This window comes from Solanum stenotomum, chromosome 10 (genome assembly GCF_019186545.1).
Source record: "Solanum stenotomum isolate F172 chromosome 10, ASM1918654v1, whole genome shotgun sequence".
Lineage (NCBI taxonomy): Eukaryota > Viridiplantae > Streptophyta > Magnoliopsida > Solanales > Solanaceae > Solanum > Solanum stenotomum.
Genome location: NC_064291.1, coordinates 38,356,618 through 38,381,323, shown reverse-complemented (window position 1 = coordinate 38,381,323; position 24,706 = coordinate 38,356,618). Strand labels below are relative to the sequence as shown.

General features: G+C 33.9%; 1 protein-coding gene across 5 annotated transcripts; it reads right to left on the bottom strand.

The window, feature by feature from the left end:
• Positions 1-6,081: 6,081 nt before the first annotated feature.
• Positions 6,082-20,583, bottom strand: LOC125841705 (nuclear poly(A) polymerase 4-like). Of its 5 annotated transcripts, none has more exons than XM_049520870.1 (13): positions 20,161-20,583; positions 20,001-20,078; positions 11,925-12,032; positions 10,490-10,552; positions 10,236-10,397; positions 9,831-9,944; positions 9,688-9,750; positions 9,239-9,568; positions 8,976-9,140; positions 7,660-8,592; positions 7,453-7,561; positions 6,823-6,899; positions 6,082-6,371 (listed from the first exon to the last, which is right to left on the bottom strand). In XM_049520870.1, the coding sequence occupies exons 1-13, from the start codon at positions 20,305-20,307 to the stop codon at positions 6,342-6,344; spliced, it is 2,379 nt and encodes a 792-aa protein (XP_049376827.1). In that variant the 5' UTR covers positions 20,308-20,583; the 3' UTR covers positions 6,082-6,341. The 5 variants fall into 5 exon arrangements, with proteins under 5 accessions (XP_049376827.1, XP_049376830.1, XP_049376826.1 ...); XM_049520873.1 differs by having other exon boundaries at positions 7,466-7,561; positions 20,161-20,582; XM_049520869.1 differs by lacking the exon at positions 6,082-6,371 and adding an exon at positions 6,474-6,727.
• Positions 20,584-24,706: the final 4,123 nt, after the last annotated feature.

Here is a 24,706-nt window from a genome sequence, read left to right as displayed (position 1 = left end):
TATTTTACCTAGTTAACCTATGGTTTTATTAGCATTCTTTCATTCTTGTGGGCTTCTATCTACCTTTTTTTTTTTAAACTTACGTAAATCTCACTAGATTATGAATTAATTAGATATACTCTAATTTATAACATTATTTATGTTATCAGATTTTAGTACGTCTAGATACATTCAGATATGACTAAATATATAGGGTCAAAATTAAGTATAATTTGTTCTAGATACATTATAGCTAAGTTGATTCACATCTATTTGGGATACATAACAAATCTCGCTCTCTTCACTCGCCTCTCTCCTATCTCGCTCACTACTCTCCTATATATTTAAGAATCTTTTCTTGAATATATAATAGAAATCTCTTATTAGTGATACGATATATAATTTTTTTAAAATATAAATCATAATAGTATATATTTTTTTTTTTTTGAGAAGGTAACAACTTGTATTCTATTTCCACAAAAACAGAAACCTGCCACAACAAGTTACAGGTTTCCTAATTACAATTGAGGAGGAGTATCTAGAAGATCTTCAACCCTTTTAACAAAAATTTACAATGATCCTAAGACATCCATACTTGATTCTAGATCTTCTTTATACTCCTGTTTACACCAAAAATGAAACAAAACTAAGCACTTCATCTTCATCTTCTGGATATTGTTGCTCTTGTTTTGATGGCACCTGAGGTTTCTTTCTGTCCAAGCAGCCCACCAGATGCAAGCTGGTATAATTTTCCACCTATCCTTATGGTCTGACAGGTTAGCATAACTGCTCCAGATCTTCAAAGTCTGATCTATTTTCCTTGGCATTACCCAGTTCAGGCCCTTCTTACTTAGAAACATTTCCCATAGTTGAAGGGTAATCCTGCAGTGTATAAAAAGGTGGGTTACAGTCTCAGCCTTTTCTTCATAGAAAAAACACCTAGGACTTAGATGTATCCCCCTTTTCATGAGGTTTTCTTGGGTTAAAACAACTTGTTTGGCCACAAGCCAAGTGAAGCAAGAAACTTTATAAGGAATTTTGACTTTCCATATAAGCTTCCAAGGCCAGTCCTCAATCTGATTATCATAAGGGTTAAATTTTTTGTAGGCCCCTTTTACACTGAAACTACCTTGACTGTGGCCTTTCCACTCCAATCTATCTTGGTCAGTTGAAGTTCCTTTGAATTGCTCCAATTTGCTGTAGAACTCAACTAACCTCAAAATCTCCCAGTCATTAAAAGGTCTTCTAAAGCTCAAATTCCATCCCTGATTTGACCAGACTTTGGCCACGGTGGCCCTTTGTTGTTGGTTTAGGGTGTAAAAATCATTGAAGGTGTCCCTTATGGGGGCTTGATCTAACCATTTGTCTTCCCAGAAAAGTACCTTCCTGCCATCTTCTGTTCTTATGTTGGAATTTTCTCTAAGCTTTGGCCACAAGTTTCTAATGGAACTCCAAAGGTTGATCCCATAAGTATCAGTGACCATTCTGGTGGTCCAATTATCTGCCATTTCATACTTCAGCTGGATTACTTCTTTCCAGAGGGCTAACTCACTAGAAGCAAATCTCCAGAGCCATTTCATCATAAGACATTGGTTCTGAGTTTTTAAGTTCCTGACCCCCCATACCCCCTTTTTGTTTACTCCCAATCAGTGCATCCCATTTTACCAAGTGGAATTTCTTGGTTTCACTAATCCCTTCCCAGAGAAAATTTCTTCTTAGAACATCCAATTTCACAATGACCCCATCAGGGATAGGGAAAAGGGACATCATATAGGTAGGCATAGAGTCCAAAACACTATTGATTAGTGTTAATCTTCCTCCTAAGGAGAGATATTGACTTTTCCAATTCACCAACCTCTTCTCGCACTTCTCTACCACCATTCCATATATCTATAGACCTATTTTGATCACCCAGAATAATAGTATATATGATAGTGTAGTATATCTGATTATGTAATTTTTTTCTTTTTTTCACAATGGACCAAATAATTCAAAGGACTAGTCTTTGTTTTTTTTTTGTCAAAAGATCATGCATGTATGTATATTTAACTACTATAGTGGAAGTGATCAGGTAGCCTTCCATTTGTTACTAGGCAATTAATTTTACCACAATAAATTAGGGTTAAATTGCCTACACTCTATGTAATTCATATCTTTCCAAAATTTTACCTCACTCGAATTAATTCGATACGATTTGGGTGTGGTTGAATTGCACTGAATTTGGCCAACCTAATTTGGATGCTTGGACTATACTTATACTAAGAAATATAAGTTGATGGGATATATGTTAAAAGAAAAAGATACTACTACTATATATAGATTAGTATAAAAATTAAGATACTAAATAATCTAATAAAAAGTTACGTGTAAGTTTGCCACGAACAATATAATTGTAATACAATTTATCTTGAGCTAATCAATAGTACATATTACTTAGCGGAGTTTAAGTTTTGTACGTTGTTAATTTTAAATCTTCACACCACATACCAAATTTACATATCATATATAATAGGGATAAGAGTCTGAAAAATATCGCAATTTTGGTCGAATTTGATGTTGCGATACTAAACTTTCATGAGGACCTATTACCTCCCTAGACTATTTAATACTGTATTTTAAACATATATATTTGCCCACGTTGACATAAAATATAATGCAAAATTATAAATAGTAATGTGTCCACGTGGGCACGTATTTACCTTTAAAATACACTATTAAATAGTTCAGGGGGTAAAAAATACGGTATTAAATAGTCTAGGGAGGTAATAGGTCGTCCTCATGAAAGTTTAGTATCGCAACAACAAATTCGACCAAAGTTAGGGTATTTTTCAGACCCTTATCCCTATATAATATGTACTCTTTATAACAAATTTGATATTATAATTAGATAGGATCAATAACATTAAAAACTTTATTTGGTCCTACCATAAAAGCAAGCAAGATTTAAGGATTTCTTTTAATGTATAAATTATAGAACCACATATTATAAGTACTAAATAACATCATATCCCTTCTAGTTTTCTATTTATCAAAAATCCCTTAAAATGGATGTTTGCGGGATACATAGCGTTGTGCACGGGATACATTAGGTTTGATACATTCCACATAGCGGGATACATAGCGTTGTGCACGGGATACATAGCATTTGATACATTCCACATAGCGTTGTGCATGGGATACATAGGTAAATAAGGGATTTTTGAAATTTTTGAAATAAGTAGGGATAAATGGATATTAAGGTAAGTAAAGGAGTGTAGTTAAGTAATTTGTCCTTTAATATATTCCTTGTTTTAATCTCTGAGTTTCTCCCTCATACAATTAAATTGAGAAATAATTTGACATAACATAATTAGAGTAAAAATTCTATAAATAATCAAAGTATACAACTTAAATATATCCGAACTTATGAGATTATAAATAAATCACCGATTTGACAAAATGTCAACTTAAAAGAGTAATGCTGAGAAGCTAAGATTGTAATTATTCTACTCACTAATGATTCTTTATTTATTTGTTTTGTAGATTGTACGCTAATAATTTTGTTTTTCCATAAGCAATATAATTGCTTTAAAGGTAAGGGATTCGATATCATGTCAATAAAGATAAATTTTAAATTTATAAATTCTGAATTCTAAAAAATATACTAGCTTAATATATATATATATATATATATATATTAAGTAATCATGCCATAAGAAATGTGTGTATATGATGGCTTATGGAGTTGGTATTGACTATTGACTTTGAACAAATTCTTTGTTTTTCTCTCTCTTTTCTAATAAATATAAATATAAAATATAAAATATAATATCTTGCTTAATAATTTAGCTTCGGATCCATTTTTAAATATTTATAAATTTTGGTATAAAGTGTCTTTCATAGATGGTTTGAACTAGAAAAGTTAACACTACATTAATATTTTGTTGCAATAATCTTGACGCAATTTCAGTTTATATGGGAATATTTCTAAAGATATATAAAACGCTTTGAAATATTTTATCTTATTTATTTTGACAAGGAAAAAAGTCTGAATACAGAATAGAACAACAAGAGGAAAACTAATAGCCATTAATTAAGGTGAATTTCACCATGAACAATATGTGGATTTTTTAAATTTATATTTGACAAGTAAAAAAATTTATCTCCAAAATATTTATATATGATTTGACAAAACACAATAGGGTAGAGTGGGGTATGGCAGGGTTGGGGGTTGGAGGTGTCGACCGGGTAGAAAGAAGAGACATTGAACTTGAAATATCACTTGTAAAATTTGTTTTCGCTATTTTTATTAGTGAAATCATTTTTCTATTTTTTGAAGATCTTGTTTTTCTCGAGAAAATATTTTAGTCAAACAAATAGGATAAAATGTCAAAAAAATATTACCCTTCATATTAAACACACCCTTATTGAAAATCCTAATTGGCATTCGGAATGAAACTTACTCTAGAGGTGTGTCTGATACAGAGGAAAATATTTTTCAAAAATATTTTATAATGTTTGATTGACCAAATGTTTTGGAGAACAGTTTTATTTTAGAAAACAAATATTTTACTCCACCCTTGTCGTGCTTGCCTAAGTTTTATATAAATATATTTAAGATAATATTTTTTACTTATAAAAAAAATCACTTATTGAGGAATAAATTTCCTTCCATACCAAACACATTCTAGATTTTTTTTTATTTTTTAGTTTTCCCCTTATTTATTATTTGAGGCACATTCTTGTACTTGAGGGGTCTATCAATAAATATTGAGTTTTTTTTTCTTGCATTTAATTTTTTTGTTGTAAAGAGTTTAAAGTTCAACGTTTTTAAGAGTTGTGATTTTGCACGACTGAGACCATATTTTAAAAATAAGTCTTCATAAGGGTCCACATGACATGATCCTCATGAGAAGATTAAGGTGCAAAACAAAGAAAATGCCAACTCTTTTACAATTTTAAAACACGCATAACTAATACATGTATAAGTTATGCATGAATCTATACATTATTTTATGTAGGATAATAGTTGAAATAATTAATACATGAATAGCTAATCTTTGCATAATTAATATCTGCATAAAATAATATATAAGTTCACTTATAACTAATCTTTATATTATTAATTTGTTTATACCTCTGCTACCAAACGACCCCCAAGGGGGGTTACTTTGGTTACCGATTAGGCAGGAAATTATTGATATATTAAAATTAACATAGTTAATTTCATGTTAGGTAGCTTTTAATAGCCAATTATAGTAGTTGTTTTTTTGTTAGAGCCAATTATAGTAAATACAATGTTTGATTATTATTTACAACTTCACAATATCTATAAACATATAAATTCAGCACACTCTTGACAATCTCTTGCTTAATCACATGATTAATTTAATTAGACCTCTTGTCATATATAGTTGTTAGGTTAGTTAAACAGTCATATTCCTGTAAGAACTACTTAAATAAAATTTGATTTGTAGAGATGGTAGTCTTTTATAACAAGACTTTGAAATAGTGTACTTGCTATAATCCAACGCAGATTAAATCCCTGGAAATTATATATATATACTACTACTGGTTGTCCTATTGGGAAAAGGAAAACAAATCCTATTTAACCAAACACAGAAAAAACATTTGTTTGTAGGTAATAATATAATGTTGTTTTGTTTAGAGTGGTTGATGTTTGTTATTGTACTAGTTATATTTAATTCTTGTTTTTGATATTAGCACTGCTTGCTATATTTTCTTCGTTGCATCTGTTCAAAAACAACATATTTACCTTCCTTCCCGAGGTAGTGAGATTTCATAGAGTATGTTGTTGTTTTCAACTGCAATCATATATACCTGATCAATCAAAAAAGATTGAAGCCTCAACTTTGATTGAAGTTCAGCTTCGTCAAGCCTAACTTCAGACATCACATGTCAGAAGTTGACTTATTGTTTACGCACTGTAGGTATGACTTGATTAATAATCCAAAATCAGGTATCCTGCACTTCAGGTGCAAGTTGCATTTTACTTGGCTATATGCATTTTGGGGAGATATTTAGGTCTGGGAATACATACCATAATGTCCCCCATCTGGATGGGAAGAACACACGGTAGAAACCTTAACTCCAGAAAACGTCTGAAAAGAGAAACCTACAGAGGGATAGGATATATATGACATGCATACTACAAATATATCGGATATTTACTACAGAAAGTCGTACCATCTCAGAACAATAAGGTTAGTAACATCACAATACAAAGCAAGTCTTTTCTAGAGCCTCAAAAGAAAATGTAGCCACTATCCTGCTTCTTTAAACAAACATCCACATGCTATTTGTTTTCCACATCATCTACCAAGGTTCTTAACAAATGAAGCAGATAAGATCCACGACTGTACTCAAGGTCTCATCTCGACGCCGGCTCTTGACTGCAACAATAAGCAAGACATTGGTTTAACTTCACAGCTCCTTTTCCTCATCATTTTTATACTTTAAATTTTTTTAATTTTTGCATTTTGAGGGAGGGGAGAGAGGGGGGGTTAGAAAGGCACGAATTCTCATCTCTAAAACTCCTTCATCCAACTCCAAATTGGGGTCTTGAAGACAAATCCACACACACCATAATCTGCAACATCTTCTCACTTTAAAATGTGAGTTTGGAGACTAATCCAAACATCTCAACTATATCATCTTTCAACAGGCATTTTCACAACCGCACAAGCTTCGAAACACACAAATCTTTGGAATGTCTACCCAAAATCAAGCTGTTGATTCCAGACTCAACCTGCTAGGGAGAAACCACGACAGGAACAAAGCAAGAAAGCATAAAGATAACATAACCTATCAAATCATAAAACACAGGTTCTCAGAAACACATGCCTTATTGCAGCCTCCTGCACAGCCTCTGAGTTTGTCCCATCCTGGGGTTCCATTGCCCTTGCGAGAGAGAGGTTTGGCTAGAAAAAGAAAAATAAACAATGAGCAAGTCCTCCATCCTAAAAATACCAAATATAAAGCCAGATGCAGAAGAAGGCTTAGCAAGACGTGTATATTGTTCATGGCTAATTGGGGAAGTAGAAATCTAATCATGAACACCACCATGTATTGGTCAGAGACTTGCTAAGTAAGCCAATCAAACTTAAATAGAAATGATTTTTAAAAGAGAAGAGAAATGAAAAAGATTGTTTTTCAAGGAGCCGAGTAATGTCCAATCATAATCCAAGATCATGACATACTGCCCAACCCTTGTTTTTTCAAGATTGGCACAAGTCATGACACACTTACAATCAAAGAAACCAGGTTCAATAATTTTCCAATACACAACTGATGATATGCCCAGCTCTTCAATGGTCACAATAACCCAACAAAAAGAAAATGAGCTTGAACACCGGAAAATAGGCATGTGAACAGTAATAATGGGAACTTGCTTTGAAAAGAAAATAATGGGAACTCATATATGATGTTAGATGTATAAGCTTTGATGAGAAATTGGTAAAAATGGACAAAAACTTTTGCACTCCACCTGTGACATCTCGGCAAAGCCATTACCCAATTCTCCATTCCCACTTAGACATCCATCCCCAAGTTGTGAAATCCGATCGGCCAAGCTTATATCACCCTGAAAGGACTCTTAGCTCTCACTAACTTCAACACTTCCATAAATCACTGTCATCAGCTACAATTCAAGAGCCGAAACACGCAAACAGAGAGACTCACCTCGCAAGTGAGGTTGTGAATGTTGGAATTTGATACAGGCTCTCTTTCGAGACTTTCTGCACAACCAGTCTGAATGCATGGTTCATTGAGCTGCCCAACAATATCCTGATGAAGTGATCCCAAAATCTCCCCCTTCTCATCATTCTGCAAGACTTGAAAAGTTTGGACGTCTCTAGTGCATATGTCTTCACACAGACCGGGCTCCTTGCTTGGGAAGGATTTTGTGTTAGAACTATCTAAATCAACTTCTCTGGAAACTCCTAATAAGATGGAACCCCTTGACGTTGTATAGTTTAAGCTATCAGGTGTACAAATGGAACAGTCACTCGGAGAGGCATCACTTCTGCTGCGCAATATCCTATGTAATGATCCATCATCAGAACTGTCCATTAGGCAAGAACTCTCAAACTCCCTCTGTGACTCATCAGAAATGATTATCTGTGATGATCCATCAGATCTGCAAGAACTACCTAGAGGAGAAACAGATCCGATCCTCTGCGGACTGATAGAAGCACGTTTCCCTGGCTTGCCCAAATTTACATTAACTGTTTCAGTCTCCTGTTTCCTCTTTGGCTGCCTTTCTTCAGGAGACATGCAGCCTTTAGCAACTTTCTCTGGAGTACTATGACTTGTATTCCGAGGTTGCCTTGGTCTCCTATACCCGTCTGGAAAGACAAATGGAGGAATTTGCTTCCTCCGAACATGAGATACATAGATATCCATGCCTGGTCTCCAATAAGCGTACATGCTTACGTCTTGCTTAAACTCATCAACTGTGCCACGAATATCAAATTGTTGCCCTTCTTGTACTTTGACACCCTGTTTCCTCTGCAAGCCCATAAAAAAAGCACAATGTGGACATGGCTTAGATAAGTCTACAAATTCATTAGGATACGGATGGCACTGCAACATCCCGTTCGTGTCCCGCTCTATCTGAAATGCATCAAAGGATAAGCATGAGTTCCAGCGATAGAATCATGACAAGTAAATTAGATTTTTTTCCCAAGCAGAATTCTTTCTTTTCCCTTTAGAACTAACAATTCTCATCAACAGAATAAAATCAAAAAAAAAAATATCATTATCATGACAACTGAATTAGATTATCCCCTCCCAGAATTCTTTTCTTTTCCATTAGTGCTATTAAATTTATATATATATATGGGAGAGGGGGGAAGGTGGAAATGGTGAAGGGACTACAAGATAGGGAATCGAAATTTCACCTAGTTCAGGTAACCAACAAACAAACTGGACTACTAAGATTCCCCTAATAAGCCAAGTTGGTAATCTTTTCTTTCGTTAGTGCTTACAATTCTCACCTTTAGTGTTAGTTGCCTAAGCCGGGATTCCACCCAGCCTTTCCAAGCTAGCAAATCATCATTATCTGCTGCTACAATGTCAACCTGCAGATAGTTTTTGTAGACCTCAAAGAAAAGATAATGCTTAAAAAGCGCGGCCCACTGTGCTTTATTCAACTCTACCTCCTGGATGACAGAACCAAGTGAAAACAGCAAAACTACCAATCAAAATGCGTCAGTAGAGTGAAAAAGGAAGAAAACAACACTGAACTTTTATGTTATACCTCACAAATCTTGTTACCAAACTGAAATTGGTCCATCATTACTCGAAGAGTACTTGGGGAGACATTGTAGCTAGAGTTCATGCAAGGGTAAGCAGGAGTAATAATTGGCATATGATGAGTTCGGTCCTTTGGATTCTTGCGAGGATCCCAAACAAGAAAACCAAGTTCATCCTCTTCTATTGGGCATAGCATCACTGGATTTGGCCAACGCCATTGTGTATAAACTCTGAAGAACCTAGAAACAAGCATACTGGGGAGTGCATTAGGATAAAATTGGCAAATGCGAGCAACCAAAAGAGCCCAATTCACACCGCCAAGGAATCCGGTAACCTGAATAAAAAAAGAATGAAGAAGGGGAAAGCAGAAAATCATGCTCACAAACCGATCAGCTTATGAATACTATAGAGTAAAGACAAACCAGTAAGGACATTGAGGGAATAAGAACTCACATTGGAATAAACACCGCGCCTTTTTGCCCAAAACTTTAGACATCTAAGAGTTGTGCGGAAGTGCTGCAAGATTTTGAGAAAATCAATATGGAAATTTAGTTGCCATTTATAGACACCATAACACAAGGGGAAAGTAGGTTTACCTCGGCATTAGGAACTAGTTTCAATATTTGATCAGCAACCCGGCACCCATTGAGACTTCGAACAGTTGGTTCATCAACATTGTAGAGTACAGATTGATCTGAGATATCTAAATCCTGTTAACATACAATCACAAGACCAAATTAAATGCAATTCATCACACAACTCTCATTTAGTAATAATTCAACCAATACATGAACTCTTCAGCTTGGACGGATGTGAATCAAGGCAGACAAAGTAAACATATAAGCAAGACTGTAATGAAGAAGCTGTTATCTATCCACATTGATCAAATGAAACAAAAATGACTGATTCTCGATGAATAATTTACAACAGTAGAGACTTTAATTCTACAGTTTTTCAAACGTAGGTATAACCTGATAGGTAAAGGATATAATCCAACTTACTTCAGGGACAACTAAGAGAGATATACTTGCATAAAGGAGATCAACAGATATTCCTTGAAATTTGAATTTCATAACTGGGACATGAGCATCAGGAACTGGTTGGAGTTCACTAACTTCTTCCTTTTCAGCCAAAATATCATGCAGAATGATAAAAAAATCTTCCTGCAGAGAAAAGAAGAGAACAAATTTCATAAATGATTACGATTAATCATCAGACTGTGCAAAGTTTTGACCAGTAAATGGGAGGGACTCACATCACGATTGACATAAGAGGGACCAACACACAATGTATCTATGTCAGCTCCAGGTCCATGAACCTGCATAAGCACATGAGGTTGTGACCATCAACAATGAAATAGTGGATTAATAAAAACAATAAATATAGAACTTCAAAATACTTTTGGAATAAATCACAGAAGGTGATTGCATTTCTTTAGATACATGAATCTATATGTAGCTTAATAACAACTTAACAAGATGCCAAACATGTGATTTCTACTACTCATATTGAAGAACTTGGAATTGAAACCAAAGAAAGACCTATTAGCTGCAACTTTAGCACCTAGTACCTACGTATGTTTATCTTTATTTCCAATCATCTGATCACCCAATTATCCAAACCTCAAGAATCCTTATTTCTCAGGTTACTCTCATATAGTTTATGAATGAGTCTGAAGCCAAAAGGGCAAAACAAATTTGTCAAAAATCCCAAAAGGGCAACAAAATTCAGTTAAGAACCAAAAGGGCAACATTTTAACGCCCAAATTAATGCCGTTGGAATCAGGTCAAATTGGGTAAGACTCAAATTTCTATGCGCCTTGTAAGGCGCACCGCTGTCAGCGTCTTGTAAGACGCGGTGGCTGCGCCTTATAAGGCGCATACAATTTGAGCCTTCCTTATAGTTAAAAATTTAAAAGTTTTTTTCATTGCTTTATAATTTTGGAAGTTAAAATTTAAAAAAAAATGCATTTTCATTGCTTTTTTTTTTGGAAGTTGAAATTTTAAAAGAAAAAACGTTTTTTCATTTTATGGAAGTTAAAATAAAAAAAAAAACATTTTTTCATTGCTTTTTTTTGGAAATTAAAATTTTTTTAAAAAAATACGTTTAAAATTTTAATAAAAAACTTACATATAAACTTCCAAAAAAAAAAGCAATGAAAAACCGTTTTTTTTTTAAATTTTAAATTCCAAAAAAAAAAAACAAAGAAAAAACATTTTTTTAAAAATTTAACTTCCAAAAAAAAAAAAAGCAATGAAAAAATGTTTTTTTTTTAAAAAATTAACTTCCAAAAAAAACGCAATGAAAAAAAGTTTTTTTTTTTTTTAAACTTCCAAATTTAAAAAGTGATGAAAAAACTTTATTTTAAATTATAAGGAAGGCTCAAATTGTATGCACCTTGTAAGGCGCAGCCGCCGTGCATCTTACAAGACGCTTACAGCAGTGCGACTTACAAGGCGCATAGAAATTTGAGCCTTACCCAGTTTGACCTGATTCCAACAGCGTTAATTGGGGAGTTAAAATGTTGCCCTTTTGGTTCTTAACTGAATTTTGTTGCCCTTTTGGAATTTTTTGCCCTTTTGGCTCCGGACTCGTTTATGAATGATGCATAAATAAGCAAATATTTAATGTCACTTCACAAAGAACAAAATACTGAAAAAAATCAAGTGAAGAGCTGAAATGTTACTTACTCCTAACCGATAAGAACCAAAAGTGAATATCATAGCATTTGCATCCTCCACCATTTGATCAGTGTAGCCTCTCTGGCGAGTCAATTGTTTCACCCATGATTTTACAATCTACACCACAATTTACCAGTCATTAAAACTTCTTCACAATCAAATTGCATCTGACCAATAGAACCATCAAGCACTTCAGTTGATTTCATCTGATGCCAAGACAACTCAACTTTTTTTTAGATAGACAGCTCAAAATTAAAATTTCCACATGATGTCAAGACAACTCAATATTAATTGGTCATTCAATCCAAATACAATAGCAAGCCCTAGAAGATTTGTGCATATCCAATCTATGCCAAAGAAGAAAATCCACACTGTCCTCTGGCACACACCAATTAATCCTCAAATATTGAAGAGAAGATGACACATCTGACTTAGTGAATTTACTCTGGGGGATCGAATGATTCACATTTTCCAAATCCTCTTTACAGAGCGCATCTGTAGCATAGAATCATGCCTCTAATAAAGATTATCAGAAGGCATTTTCTGTATGCGACAATCCATGAAAAGCATTTGACTTTTCCCGACTGGATTTTCATGTAATAGGAGGGATATTTCCTATTCCTTACCAAGAAAGTTATGTGGCTATTAAAAGGAACAACGTAGAAAAGAACTCACCAGGTAGTACAAACTACAAAAAATACTAGTTAATTTCCTCCCATCGACCTAGACCTTGGTGGGTAGTGTTACCCAATACCCTATGCTAGACCTTTGATAGTGGGAGGTAGCAAGTAACTAGTGGAATAGTTGAGGTGAGTGCAAGCTCACCAAAAATACAAACATTATAAAAATAAAAAAATAAAAAAAAAGGAGTGGCTATGTGGCGAAGTCGAGGAAACAGCTCCTTCCATATTTGGAACTTAGCTCCACAGAAGAATATGTTACAACAAAGGTGGAAGGTCCAAAAACTTAGATCAATTATTACTATCAACAAAAGAGTTCCCCATTTTTTATGCATATCATTCTATATTTGAGGTGCTTCAAACATAATGAGAAGAAAAAAGTCTAGCCAACAGTAAAGCTCCTTTCACTGGGGAGAGGCCTTCTCCTAATGTGGTACTGTCGGAAGGCATTCTTTGCCCCAGCTTGGCAAATTGCATACCAGCACAACATAATTCTTGGCTTGTGCATCTTACTTTCTCTGCATGCAAGCTCATAAATTAGTGAGAGAACCCTCATTATACTTCTGATACGACTTAATTCCTACTTATGAGCTAGTATAAGCAATTCTTGTTTATCAATTCAACTAGTATAAGCAAGTGATACTAATTCAGTAGAAAAAACAATAATTGTTTACGTGTATGATGCTCCAGAGTAATAAAGCCTTTTGGTACTCTTTTGTTATCAGACTTACCAAAATATGGAGAGGGGTGGGGGGGAATGGGGGAGAAGATGGAAGTGAACTGATTAGAGCACGGAGTTCTCCACCTATATATGCATGCTGATGGAAGCTGGATCTCAATGAGTAGGACTTTTGAACTTAATTTAGTGGAAATATAAATGGCATATCTTCCAAAAAGAAGAGCAAGCAATGCAGCCAAAACAGAGATTCTAAAGATGCTAAGTTACAAAATTATAGAAGATCCAGCCGACATGCTCTATACGGAAGTGGAAACAGAAAGGAGAACTTCTGCATGGCCATTGGCGACACAAAGAGAACAAACTTGAATGCTGAATGGAGAAATCAGAAAGATAGAAGGCTTTTTTAGTTTACCCTCCTATACATTGGTCATGACAATGAATTGAAACAAATCCTTTTTGCAATTGATAACAGTGAGAACGATGGCAGGGTGCTATCAGAAATGTCAGGATTTCACTGGGTATGTTGTTGTAATCCAAAGTCATACAAATCCTTTGCCATTGACCTCAGGGCTCATCATCTTGTTCTTGTCCTTCTCGAGCTTATTGGGTTTGATTAAAATAAACCACACATGATAACAAGCTAGATATAACAGAGACAAACTAGCACCAACTAAAAACTTCTTACTAGAATGCACCTCATATATCAGTATTCAGTAAGCAAAAACTATAATATTACAAAATCTTAGTGCTGAATATGTACAACATAGTAGAATTTAAAGCAAATAAAGCTTCTTACAATGTGCAATAGTTATGACCAAATATAAACTGGTCATACTAGAATATGCATACTTTTCTGTCTAGAGATGCTTGAGAAACCTTCACCAAAGATGGAAATATTTCATGGGCAACTTTTTCAGACACATAGATATTACTCTGCCGACTGTCTCCTCGTATCATGCCAAAAACACAAACTGAAACAACTTCAACCCAGTGTACTCAACACAAGCTAGGGGAGCAGTTGTGCTATTGTACTTATACTACTGTTTATGGATTGCCTCTTTAAGTGATATTCGCGAATTTCTTTCTTTAGTGCAGGTATGTGAATTTTTTATTTTTTTGTGCTATGTACTACTTAGTTTTATTATGATAATAAAAATTCTTGATTCTATGTTTTGCAAGTATGGACATGGGAGTGTATTATCCCATTATGATTTCAAAAGTTAAAGGCCCGTCATTTCAATTGACAGAACTCATTTTTATGGCATGTATGATATGTAATTATTAGAAATTTTTGGCCAAAAGCATCCTTAAACTACATCCTTAAAATATCTTTTTGGTAGAAAACACCGTCCAAGTATTTAAAAGTAAACAACTTTCATCCTTTTGTTAGATATTGCCAAAAAAACTAAGGGATCCTACAAAAACATGAGCAATTCACATGACTATCAACAAAAGTTTTCTAAAAGGCTCCTGAAAAAAATATATTAAAAATCTTGGACACAATTGCTTATTGAAACAAAATATGTTAGGAAGGTGTGAGGATACATGATCTGCTCTTTTTCTCATTTACCAACGGAAAGAAGCTGGAGCTTAATTATATTCACCTTTTTCAAACCAAATTGTATTTAGATCAATAATTTTTCGGGGCAATTTGATATTGAAGTGATCAAAATTCTGATTATGTCTCGCATTCAAGTTTCAATCTCGATTATTAGAAGCGGAAGTCTCCAACAAACATCACTTCTAGTATATTCAATTGATAAAAAACATATTTCAACTAATAACTTTTTTAATATTAAATCACATGAACAATAAATAAATAAAAATATATTTGTCAAATTAAAAGATTTTGCATAATGCTATACTCAATTGTCAAAAAAGTTCACCATAATATTTTTGTCGTATCTCAGAATAATGAACTCGAAAGAGTGACTTGATTTTTGTGGGATCTATTAGTTTTCTGACAAATTCAAGTAGAAGGATGAAAATTGTTAACTTTTTGAAGGATGTTTTCTGCTAAGAATGATATTTTAAGGATGTAACCTAAGTATGTAGCATAGTTTAAGGATGATTTTGGCCAAAAACTCTAATTATTAATTGTTGTTGCAATTGATGCAGACGAAAATATGTTTCCACTTGTATGTACTATAGTTGCGCGAAGAGCACTTGGTCAGACGTTCTAAAAATATTATGGAGGCATGTTGTTGGAGAGTGAAGAGAAATTGGACTTATTTCTAACCGCCACCAAGAAATCTTGCAGTGTGTTCAATCTTTTAACTTGTTACAACCCCAAGTAATCTAAACACGTCCTCTCACAAGAAGTTCCTCTCTTTCTTGTTAGGTTGATGGGTAGTGGTAAGAGTCAAACCCAAGGCCTTCATTTGCTTTGATATCATATAAAAAGAAAAAAGAACAAAAAAGGACATTTTATTCATGATTTGATCAACCTACGACACGTATATTTTATTGTTTCAAACATAATATTCATATAGTAATATTTGCTTAATGTGGGACATCTAACTTAAAAACTTAAATCTACCATATTTATCAGTCTCATCTAAAACAACAACAACATACCCAATGGAATTCCATAAGTGGGGTATGGAGGGTAGAATGTATGCAGACCTTACCACTACCTCATGAAGGTAGAGAGGTTGTTTCCCAAAGACCCTCGATTTATATGTAGCAATTCCAAATACAAAGAAGAAAATATATTGAGTCACAAGGAAACAATGCAAAATCTACCGGGCGAAAGAAAAATAGTGCAATAATCATAACACAATACACAACATACTAAAATAGAGTAATGGAAACTAATAATAAATACTGATAGTATTTTTATCAAGCTTTTCAATATTCTTGATAGTTAGTTAATAGCTAATAGCTTCCTCGTTGCCTATAGTTTTCTATATTTTCATAATTTCACTATTTTATTTTTCTAAATGGTACATGTGAATTAGTAGGCACCACTCTTATTGTTAGTGACCGAATCCAACTAAATTAAACTTACACTCTGTTTGGATAGTTGCCCCGTATTGCTTCATAATGTATCATATTGTATGCACTGTATTGTTTAATGAATACAACTTTTGGATGGATTGTATTGTTATCCGTCGTTACATAATCACACATCAACAATTTGAAGGATAAACTTAGAATAAAAATGAATAAGTGTAGAGATAAAATAAGAAGATGGGTAATGATAAAATCGGAAGTATTAAATAACAACTAAAGAAAAAATGAGAAGAAAAAATTAAGGTAACAACGCAATCACACAAACTCGATCTTTACACAAAATGAACTTTCATCGGTACCTAACGATATATTTAACGATACGATACAATAAACTATAAAAAACAATCAAAGAAATATTGTATTTAAACTAACAATATAATGGGTAACAACCATCCAAACAAGATGTTATTGCGTTGTGTGAAGTTATCATCTAAAAGCTCTTCTTTTTTTAAGCTCATCTAAAAGCTCCTCAACTTGTATTAAAGCCTCAATAACTTTGATAGTGAGTTAAGTAGCCCATGTCTCTTGGCAAATGGCCTAATACCCCCCCTCAACTATATTTTTCTTTATTTTAATAGTTTTGTATTGCCTATTGCTTTACGTGAAATTGCTTCCTCTAGTAATGACTTAACTTCGATATTGTATTTTCATGCAAATAAGGAGCTAGAAAACACTATGGAAAGAGGGTGGTTTAATTTGATGTTGCTTAAGGAGTTCAAATGCAGGTATTGGCTAAATAAATGAATAGACAGTCTTGGTCCTATTGAAAATACCAATGAAGAAAAATGACCTTAAGAAAAATTAAGAACCCCATTCATACGAAAGATTTTGGAGAATCAAAGTCTCCTTTAGAAATTAAAATGATGAGCCCACAAAAGAGTTTTGGATACACTATAAAACTTCTCTTCTTTATTTTTATTTTTTTTTTGGAAGGGGGGGGGGTGTAATTAAACATTTCATTAGTTACCAACGAGTATAGACATGATATGGCCCACCTTCAACTTACTGAGGACATCACCCTAGATAGAGAGGTATGGAGGTCGAAGAGTAGGATAGAAGGGTAGTAGGTAACCGAGTGTTGTAGTACTTTTGTGTGGGAGAGGCAAGGGACTAGTCTCCTTGTTTCATCTTCTCCTTACTTAGTAATATTATCTAGTATTCCCTCTATTCACTTTACTTGCCCATTATTCCAAAAATATTCACTTCTACTTGTCACTTTTAACGTACCAAGAGAAGACAATTAATTTTTTCATGTTTTACTATTAGCATTAATTATTTAATCTCCAAATCAGTTTCAAGACCTAATACTAAACATCAATTTATTTACTTTTGAAATTGGTAACGTAAGGCCTAATACTATGCATCAATTAATATGGGCATTATGGTAAAATCCTCATATCAATCATTGTTTCTTAGGAGCTTGCAAAGTCCAAAGTGGGCAAATAAAAGTGAATGGGGGAGCATTTGCAAGTATCTTATTCTCTGTTTTTACTACTACCCTATTACTTTTTTGTTTATCTTGCTATTCTTGTGGTCATTATTTCCTTTTCTTTTTTTTTTGATAACCGAGAAATCCGTCTGTGACCCGCCCTTTGGACCAATCACAGCCTTCTAAACTCGGTGGATAATGGGCCCGCCCCTCTACCCTTCTCCACTTAAATACCAGGCTTCGCTTTGCATGGTGTGGGGCTTGAACCTGCGACCTAAGCCACAAATCCTCCACCTTTTGCCACTTGAGCTAGGCCTTGGGGGCAAAGAAGATAAAAATTTCCTTTTTGTTCTGTTCTGATTACACTTCTTTTAAGACGAGGCCTGAGGGTATATATGAAACAACCTTTCTACCCCACAAAGGTAGGCTCCAGGTTTGCATACATCTTACCCTCCTAAACCCACTTATGGGAATTCACCAAATATGCCGTCGTATATTTACAAATCATAGGTGTGCGGGCCACAACTTAGCTATTCACAAACTAGAAAGTCACTATGACCTATAGTATGAATTCTTTTAGGTAATGTATGTCTTCTAACAAACAAAAAGACTAGTATGCACCAGATTCATAGGGGTAAACTTATTCAAAATGGAAAAGAGATTAGCGGCTCATATTTCAAATAAGAATCACCATGTGGAATTCTCTGGTTTTTTTTTGGGGGGGAGGGGGGGAGCACGAGACTTTCTCCCTCTGACAAGTAGCAGAACCACTCTTATTTTCAATGTGGCACACAACTCTTTCCCTCAGACATTCCAGCAGCATGTTCCTCTATTCAGTGATCCTTCCATTGACGCATCATTTTTTTAATAACCATCTTTGCAACACCATGCCTCTTTTCCAATTAGAATACTGATAAAACCATTTTTTCTTTTATAAAGTAAAAATCTTTCACTAATGTTTGGGCCAAAACACACCCACATACAAGAAGTATACCAAAAAAGTAGAAACTGTACCCACAAAAAACACATGATTTTCTATAGAAGACACCCAATCCTCTATACAACAAGGAACGTCATGGGTACACCAAAAGAAAGTAAGTGATAGGAGGCTATCGTCAACTTAACAAAATTCATCTAAACCCCTTCAGTTCTCATGTTTTCTCTCTAGATAACCCACATAAGTTTTAGTGTGAAAATAAATAAAAGTTCCACGCGAGATTCCAGATACCAGAACTTTTTCAGCTACTATACCAAATTCTTCCATAACTATTTATTTTTGTGAGTTTTTAAATACGCAAACTACTTATTGATTACCCCACTTCAAGTTTGATGGATCATATAAGAAAGTAAAGTATTAGCGCTAAAATGGAACAAGGCATTAGGTTCTCAAGTTTAATTATTTTTCTGAACAGTGTTTCTCAAGTTTAATATTGTCAATTTGTCACGTGTTGGACAATATCATAGGCCTATGTATTATCTATAACACCTTTAAAAAAAAGGTGCATCTTTTATCAGAAAATCATTTGATAAATGCCTCTAAATTACTGATAAGATTTTTTTTCTTCTTTTTCCTTCTCACACAAATTCTATGGTACAACATCAAATAAATTTGAACATGAAAGAATTTTGTTCTTTGACTTCTTGACAAGAGCTATAGTCTTCCAGCGTTCCTGTTTTCCATTTGTTGAATTCTGCCAGCACCATCTAAAGTACAAACAACATTATGAGTTGAATTCAATCCCAACCACTGAACCTCTAAATGTTCTGCCAAAGCATCCTATTTTCTTTCCTGCACTTCCTTCGGTACTTCTTCCTACTAAGCCCTAAAACATTCCATACTTCTTCCTACTAACTGAAGTGCTAACATATGAATAACCCGAAACACAATCTAATGCTTACATACCCTTTAGGATGAAGACTGACCAACAAATATGGACATCATCATGATTATCAGCCATGCCCTCAAAAAACAAGTTGTCAAATTGCAGGGTTCAACAAGAAAGTCCTTCACTTACTCAACTCCACCTAAGGCCAAAACTATAATCAAAGGCTAATAATCTAATGAACAACCCAACCCAAAACAAAAAGATATTCCAGCTTCTCATATAGTGTTTTTGTTTGCTCAATTCCCAATATATCACAGCCCCTGAATTTATAATACAATAAAGCTGCCAACCAAACACATATAACAACTCATACAAAAAGCTAAAGCTTGTACCCACAAAATTAAAGTAAAACAACTACAACTATTTAAGCTAATACTACTAAGCTTCAAAACTTACCTGATCAATCTGATGCAGCACCTCTTCTCTCCTTGCTGTCTCTTCCTCACTCTCATACAACTCTGATTCCTTCAAAAACTAAACAACAAAAAAAAATCAAATTCAAGGGCAAAATTGCGTTCAAATCACATAAATCTAGAGGAAAAAAAAAAGTTTGCACATTTTCTAATGCTTCATTTCTTTGAAGATCTGCCTCGGTGGGCCCAGCAAGAGACAAAGGCTTCGTGACTCCCTGCTTCTTCGGCGGTGGCGCGGCCTCTGCCGCCGCCGGTGGCGGCGGCGGCGTTAAGCTCTCGGAACCCATCATCAATTACCAAGAAAATGAGCAAATTACGAAATAAAGAAAAAACCCCAAAATAAAAACTTTACAGATCAAGCCTAGAAAGTGGCGAAACAAGAAATTGAGTGGGGAAAAGTGGGCAATTTCATATCTGATTCGACTGAAAAGGAACAAATCTAAATTAGAATTGAGCAAAGTGGGAAGAGAGAGAAGGGGGGAGGAGGAGAGATCTGGGGAGAAAGAAAAGGGTAGAAGGAAGTGTGGAAGATGGAAAAGGGTCAATGAAAGCGGTTTCTGGAGTTTTCCGGGGTGTGGGGGAGTGGGGGTGGTTGAACCCCAGGGAAAAAAGAGAGTATTTTTGGATTGGTAGTCAAATTGGTCAATTAATTACTTTGTTGTTTTCTTATCTTTCAAAATCACTTATTTTTGGGAAAATATAATTAAGTATGATAAAAAAGTTTAAAATTAAGAAAAAATAACACAAATTTTAATTATTGAGTGATATTAATCTTAAAATTGTTATAAAATATTATAGTGTGGATGTCCTCTATACCAAGAAGTTACTCTCACCCATTATCTCCATTACTTTCCTCCATTATGAAGATAATCATAACCTTCATAACCTCCAACTTTATAACACTATTATTCTTGTAACCTTTCACTTCCATAACCTCCTCCATTATATCCATGTTTATGACTAACATTTTGTATGCCTCTATGTTACACTATAAATAGAGGCATAAGGGTTCATATTGTATACACTTGAAGATCTGGTAAACACATGAATACTATGAAGAATAAGAAACGCTCTCATCTCTTGTTTTCTTATTTCTATTGCTATCATCTTTTATATTTTTTGTCTTGTTTTACTTTAATTTTACAACACGTTATTAGCACGAGTTGCTCATTCTCAGTCAAGAATCAATGGTAGGTATTTCTTGATTTTTATGAATTATCCTAGTAATTATTCGACTGCAAGGTATATTTCATATCCTATATATTATTTGTACTAACAAAGGTTGTTTTGTGGGTTATTTAAAATGGTTAGTAAATTATGATAATCTTCATAACAACATTGTGAGGGACTATTAAAATGTTTTAATTTATTTTACTTGAGATTTTTTTATGGTTCCAACATGTTGTTCTAATTAATTAGTTTTGTTCATTTTTATTTAATTTTAAGTCAAATTCAAATTATGTTTATGGTATTCAATATTTATTTTTGGTAATACATTTGGTTTATTAAGTCACTGGTTGAGGACAAGACGGTGAATTCAGGTTTCACCGCACCAAATTAGTAAGACATCGAGTTAAAGTCTCAATGCACCATGATAATAAGAAGTTGGGTTCAAGTCTCATTGATTCATGATCAAAGGCGTCTATATATGGGTAAGACATTGAGTTTAAGTCCTAATGCACTATAGTGATGATATGATGTTGACTAACACAAAGTTGTATACTTTTGACTGAAAGTCATGGAATTTATCCAATTAATTTGCTCCATTCTTTTATGTGAATGTGGTAGTAGTGCATAATATGTCTGAAAAATCACAAGTGGTTGAATGTATGAATATGGGTGTGGTAAAATGTTAATGGTCATCATTGTGGTAATTAAAATGAAGAACATTATGGGTTCTTAGATGGTCCTTCAAATGTGAAGGTAATTTTGTCCATCAAAGTGGTATGAAAGGTTATAGGGCACATTGTCTCTTAAGGTGGTCCTTCAAATGTGAATGTAATTTTTATCCATCAAAGTGGTATGAAAAGATATTGGGCACATTGTTGTTGATGCAAGCCAATTTGAAAAGTTTTGTAAATCCTCCATCAAAATAAAGGAATACAAAGTGGTAGTACATTTGGTACATTTGACCTCTTAAGTGATGTTGAGGTGAGTCACATAAATTTGATAATGCCAAAGCATGACAATGAGTTTCTGATAAAAACTTATGGAGCATGCACAAATGGTTATGGTTCATTTCTTGAAGAAAATGTGACTTGTGTTCGTATGGATAAGGACATGTTCATGTATGGTTGGATAAATGTCACATCCCACCTCTACGGGAGGTTTGAGATATTGAAAACAAAAATTGACATAAATGATCATTTTGGTCATATACTTTGAGTACTACACAAATATTGTGGTATGTTTTATTATGAACTATTAGAGGACAAAAGAAAGAAATAATTCTTTTCTATAAAGGTTGTGGTCATGACCAAAATAAATGTTGTTGTGTGGCAACACAAATTTGTCATTGGTTGTCAAGAAATAAGTCTTGCATGTAATAATTTTAACCATGACAATAATTATAATTTTCTCCTTGAAGGAGATGGTCACCATAAGAATGGTGTTGTGAAATTTGTGGCAGTTCACAAACTTAATTAAGAGTTTCAAAAGAACTAATTTGTTACTATCCAGAAATGAAAATAGTTCATAATATTGAGGTTGTAGTAAGTCTCAAAAGAAACTTTTTAAGTTTCGGAGGAATTGAAAAAAAATATTATACTGAGACTGTAAATTATTGAAAGATTAAATATCTTCAGATTACTACAATCAAAGCGGGTTATGAATATTTACATAAAAGGTTACCCGCCTTTCACTTGTCTGTTGTATACAAATATAAGCATGATGATGGAATCACATGCAAAGTAAACTAGAAGTTTACTAGAATAAATATCAGTTGGCATAATTGGTTGACCATTTCGGTTCAAATGTGAGGCAAAAGAATTGAGAATTCATGGNCCGCCTTTCACTTGTTTGTTGTATACAAATATAAGCATGATGATGGAATCACATGCAAAAGTAAACTAGAAGTTTACTAGAATAAATATCAGTTGGCATAATTGGTTGACCATTTCGGTTCAAATGTGAGGCAAAAGAATTGAGAATTCATGGGGTTATATGTTGAAGAAATAAAAGATTCTTCAAGAATTCTCATGTGTTGCTTGTTCTCATTATAAAATAATCATTGTACCAGCAAAGGTTGTGATTGAATTCCCTGAAATTTAGAACATATAAAAAGGTGATTATGGGCCCGTTCACCTGCCATGTGGACCGCTTACTTTACGATTTAATAGATGCATCTATGGTATGGTCACATGTGCATATGTATCAACTTACAAATTAGTTTTTGTAAGGTTGTTTGCTCGAATTGTTAAATTAAGAGCACAGTTCCAAACTATAAAATTATGTTGATAATGTTGGTTGGTTAGCAGAAATTGTATGCCTCCAATTATAAATAGACCAATGATTATGAGAACAAATCTCTCAAATAAAATTTGGTATGAAATGAGTTTATTTAACGTGTATACATCAAGCCAACAAGGTTCTCCCATCACACTTGGTTAAGGGTTAAGAACCAAATAATTTCCATCTAAAAATTTGATATGTGCACATATGATTTTATTGCTCTACCACACACAAAGATGGATCCCCAAATGAGGTTGGGGTGAATGTTAGATATCCTAACATTAGGGGGAGATATGTTTAGCAGTTGAAATTGTGTGTGGGGTGAATTATCTAGATCCTCGTTAAAAAAAATGTGAACTTTAAGTTCAAGAGATAGTTCATTTGCAAAATGTTACAAATATTTTGCCAGATGTATTTGCTGACCCAATATTTTAATTAAGCTGCAAATGCTCCAATAAATAGTCCTTGAAGGACAGAGTCTATGGTACGCCAGAAGCGTGATAGACCAATCGATTCCAAACGTAAAATTCCTTGAGAAAGGAGAGGAGCAAATTATTAAAATGGTCATGATAATGAGGTAAGTGCTTTGAAAGAGCACTATGACATAACACTTCAAAAACCTTGGCAAAGGTTCAGGTACTTGAAAATGATGAAAAATGAAGAGATCTCGAAAAGTTATGACGTATTGGAATCGAATCAAAATGACAGTCGACTGTATCTTTGATATGAAGTAGCACTCAATGCTATAAATGGTTACGAGGATCTTAAATTCGAATATGTCATATAATGTGGACAGTTAAATGATTGGCCAAATAAAATGCACTGTTCAAGTATATTTTATTTCACTTAGAAAAGTGATGTTTTTGAACTTATAGTTCATAGCTCAAAATATATGTCAGTGGGGTACAAATGAATCATTGTGCAAAAGTATAACCGTAAGATATAAAGTACGGTTTGTGCCTCGGGGAATAAAAGGGTTTTCGCAAAAATCCTGACATTATTAAATGGAGATATATTCTCCAGTGGTTGATGCAATGAGACTTGTTTCAGTTTGGCAATAGATGAAATACTTGAATATGTATGATGAATGATTATTATGTCTAACTAGACGATGAAGGTTATATGAAAATCTTTCAAGGATTTAAAAGGTCTTAAAGCAATTCCATTTAGTACCCAATGGTTTTGAGACTGCTTAACATAGAGAAAAAATCTTTTTGATATCATGAAAATGATTTTAAA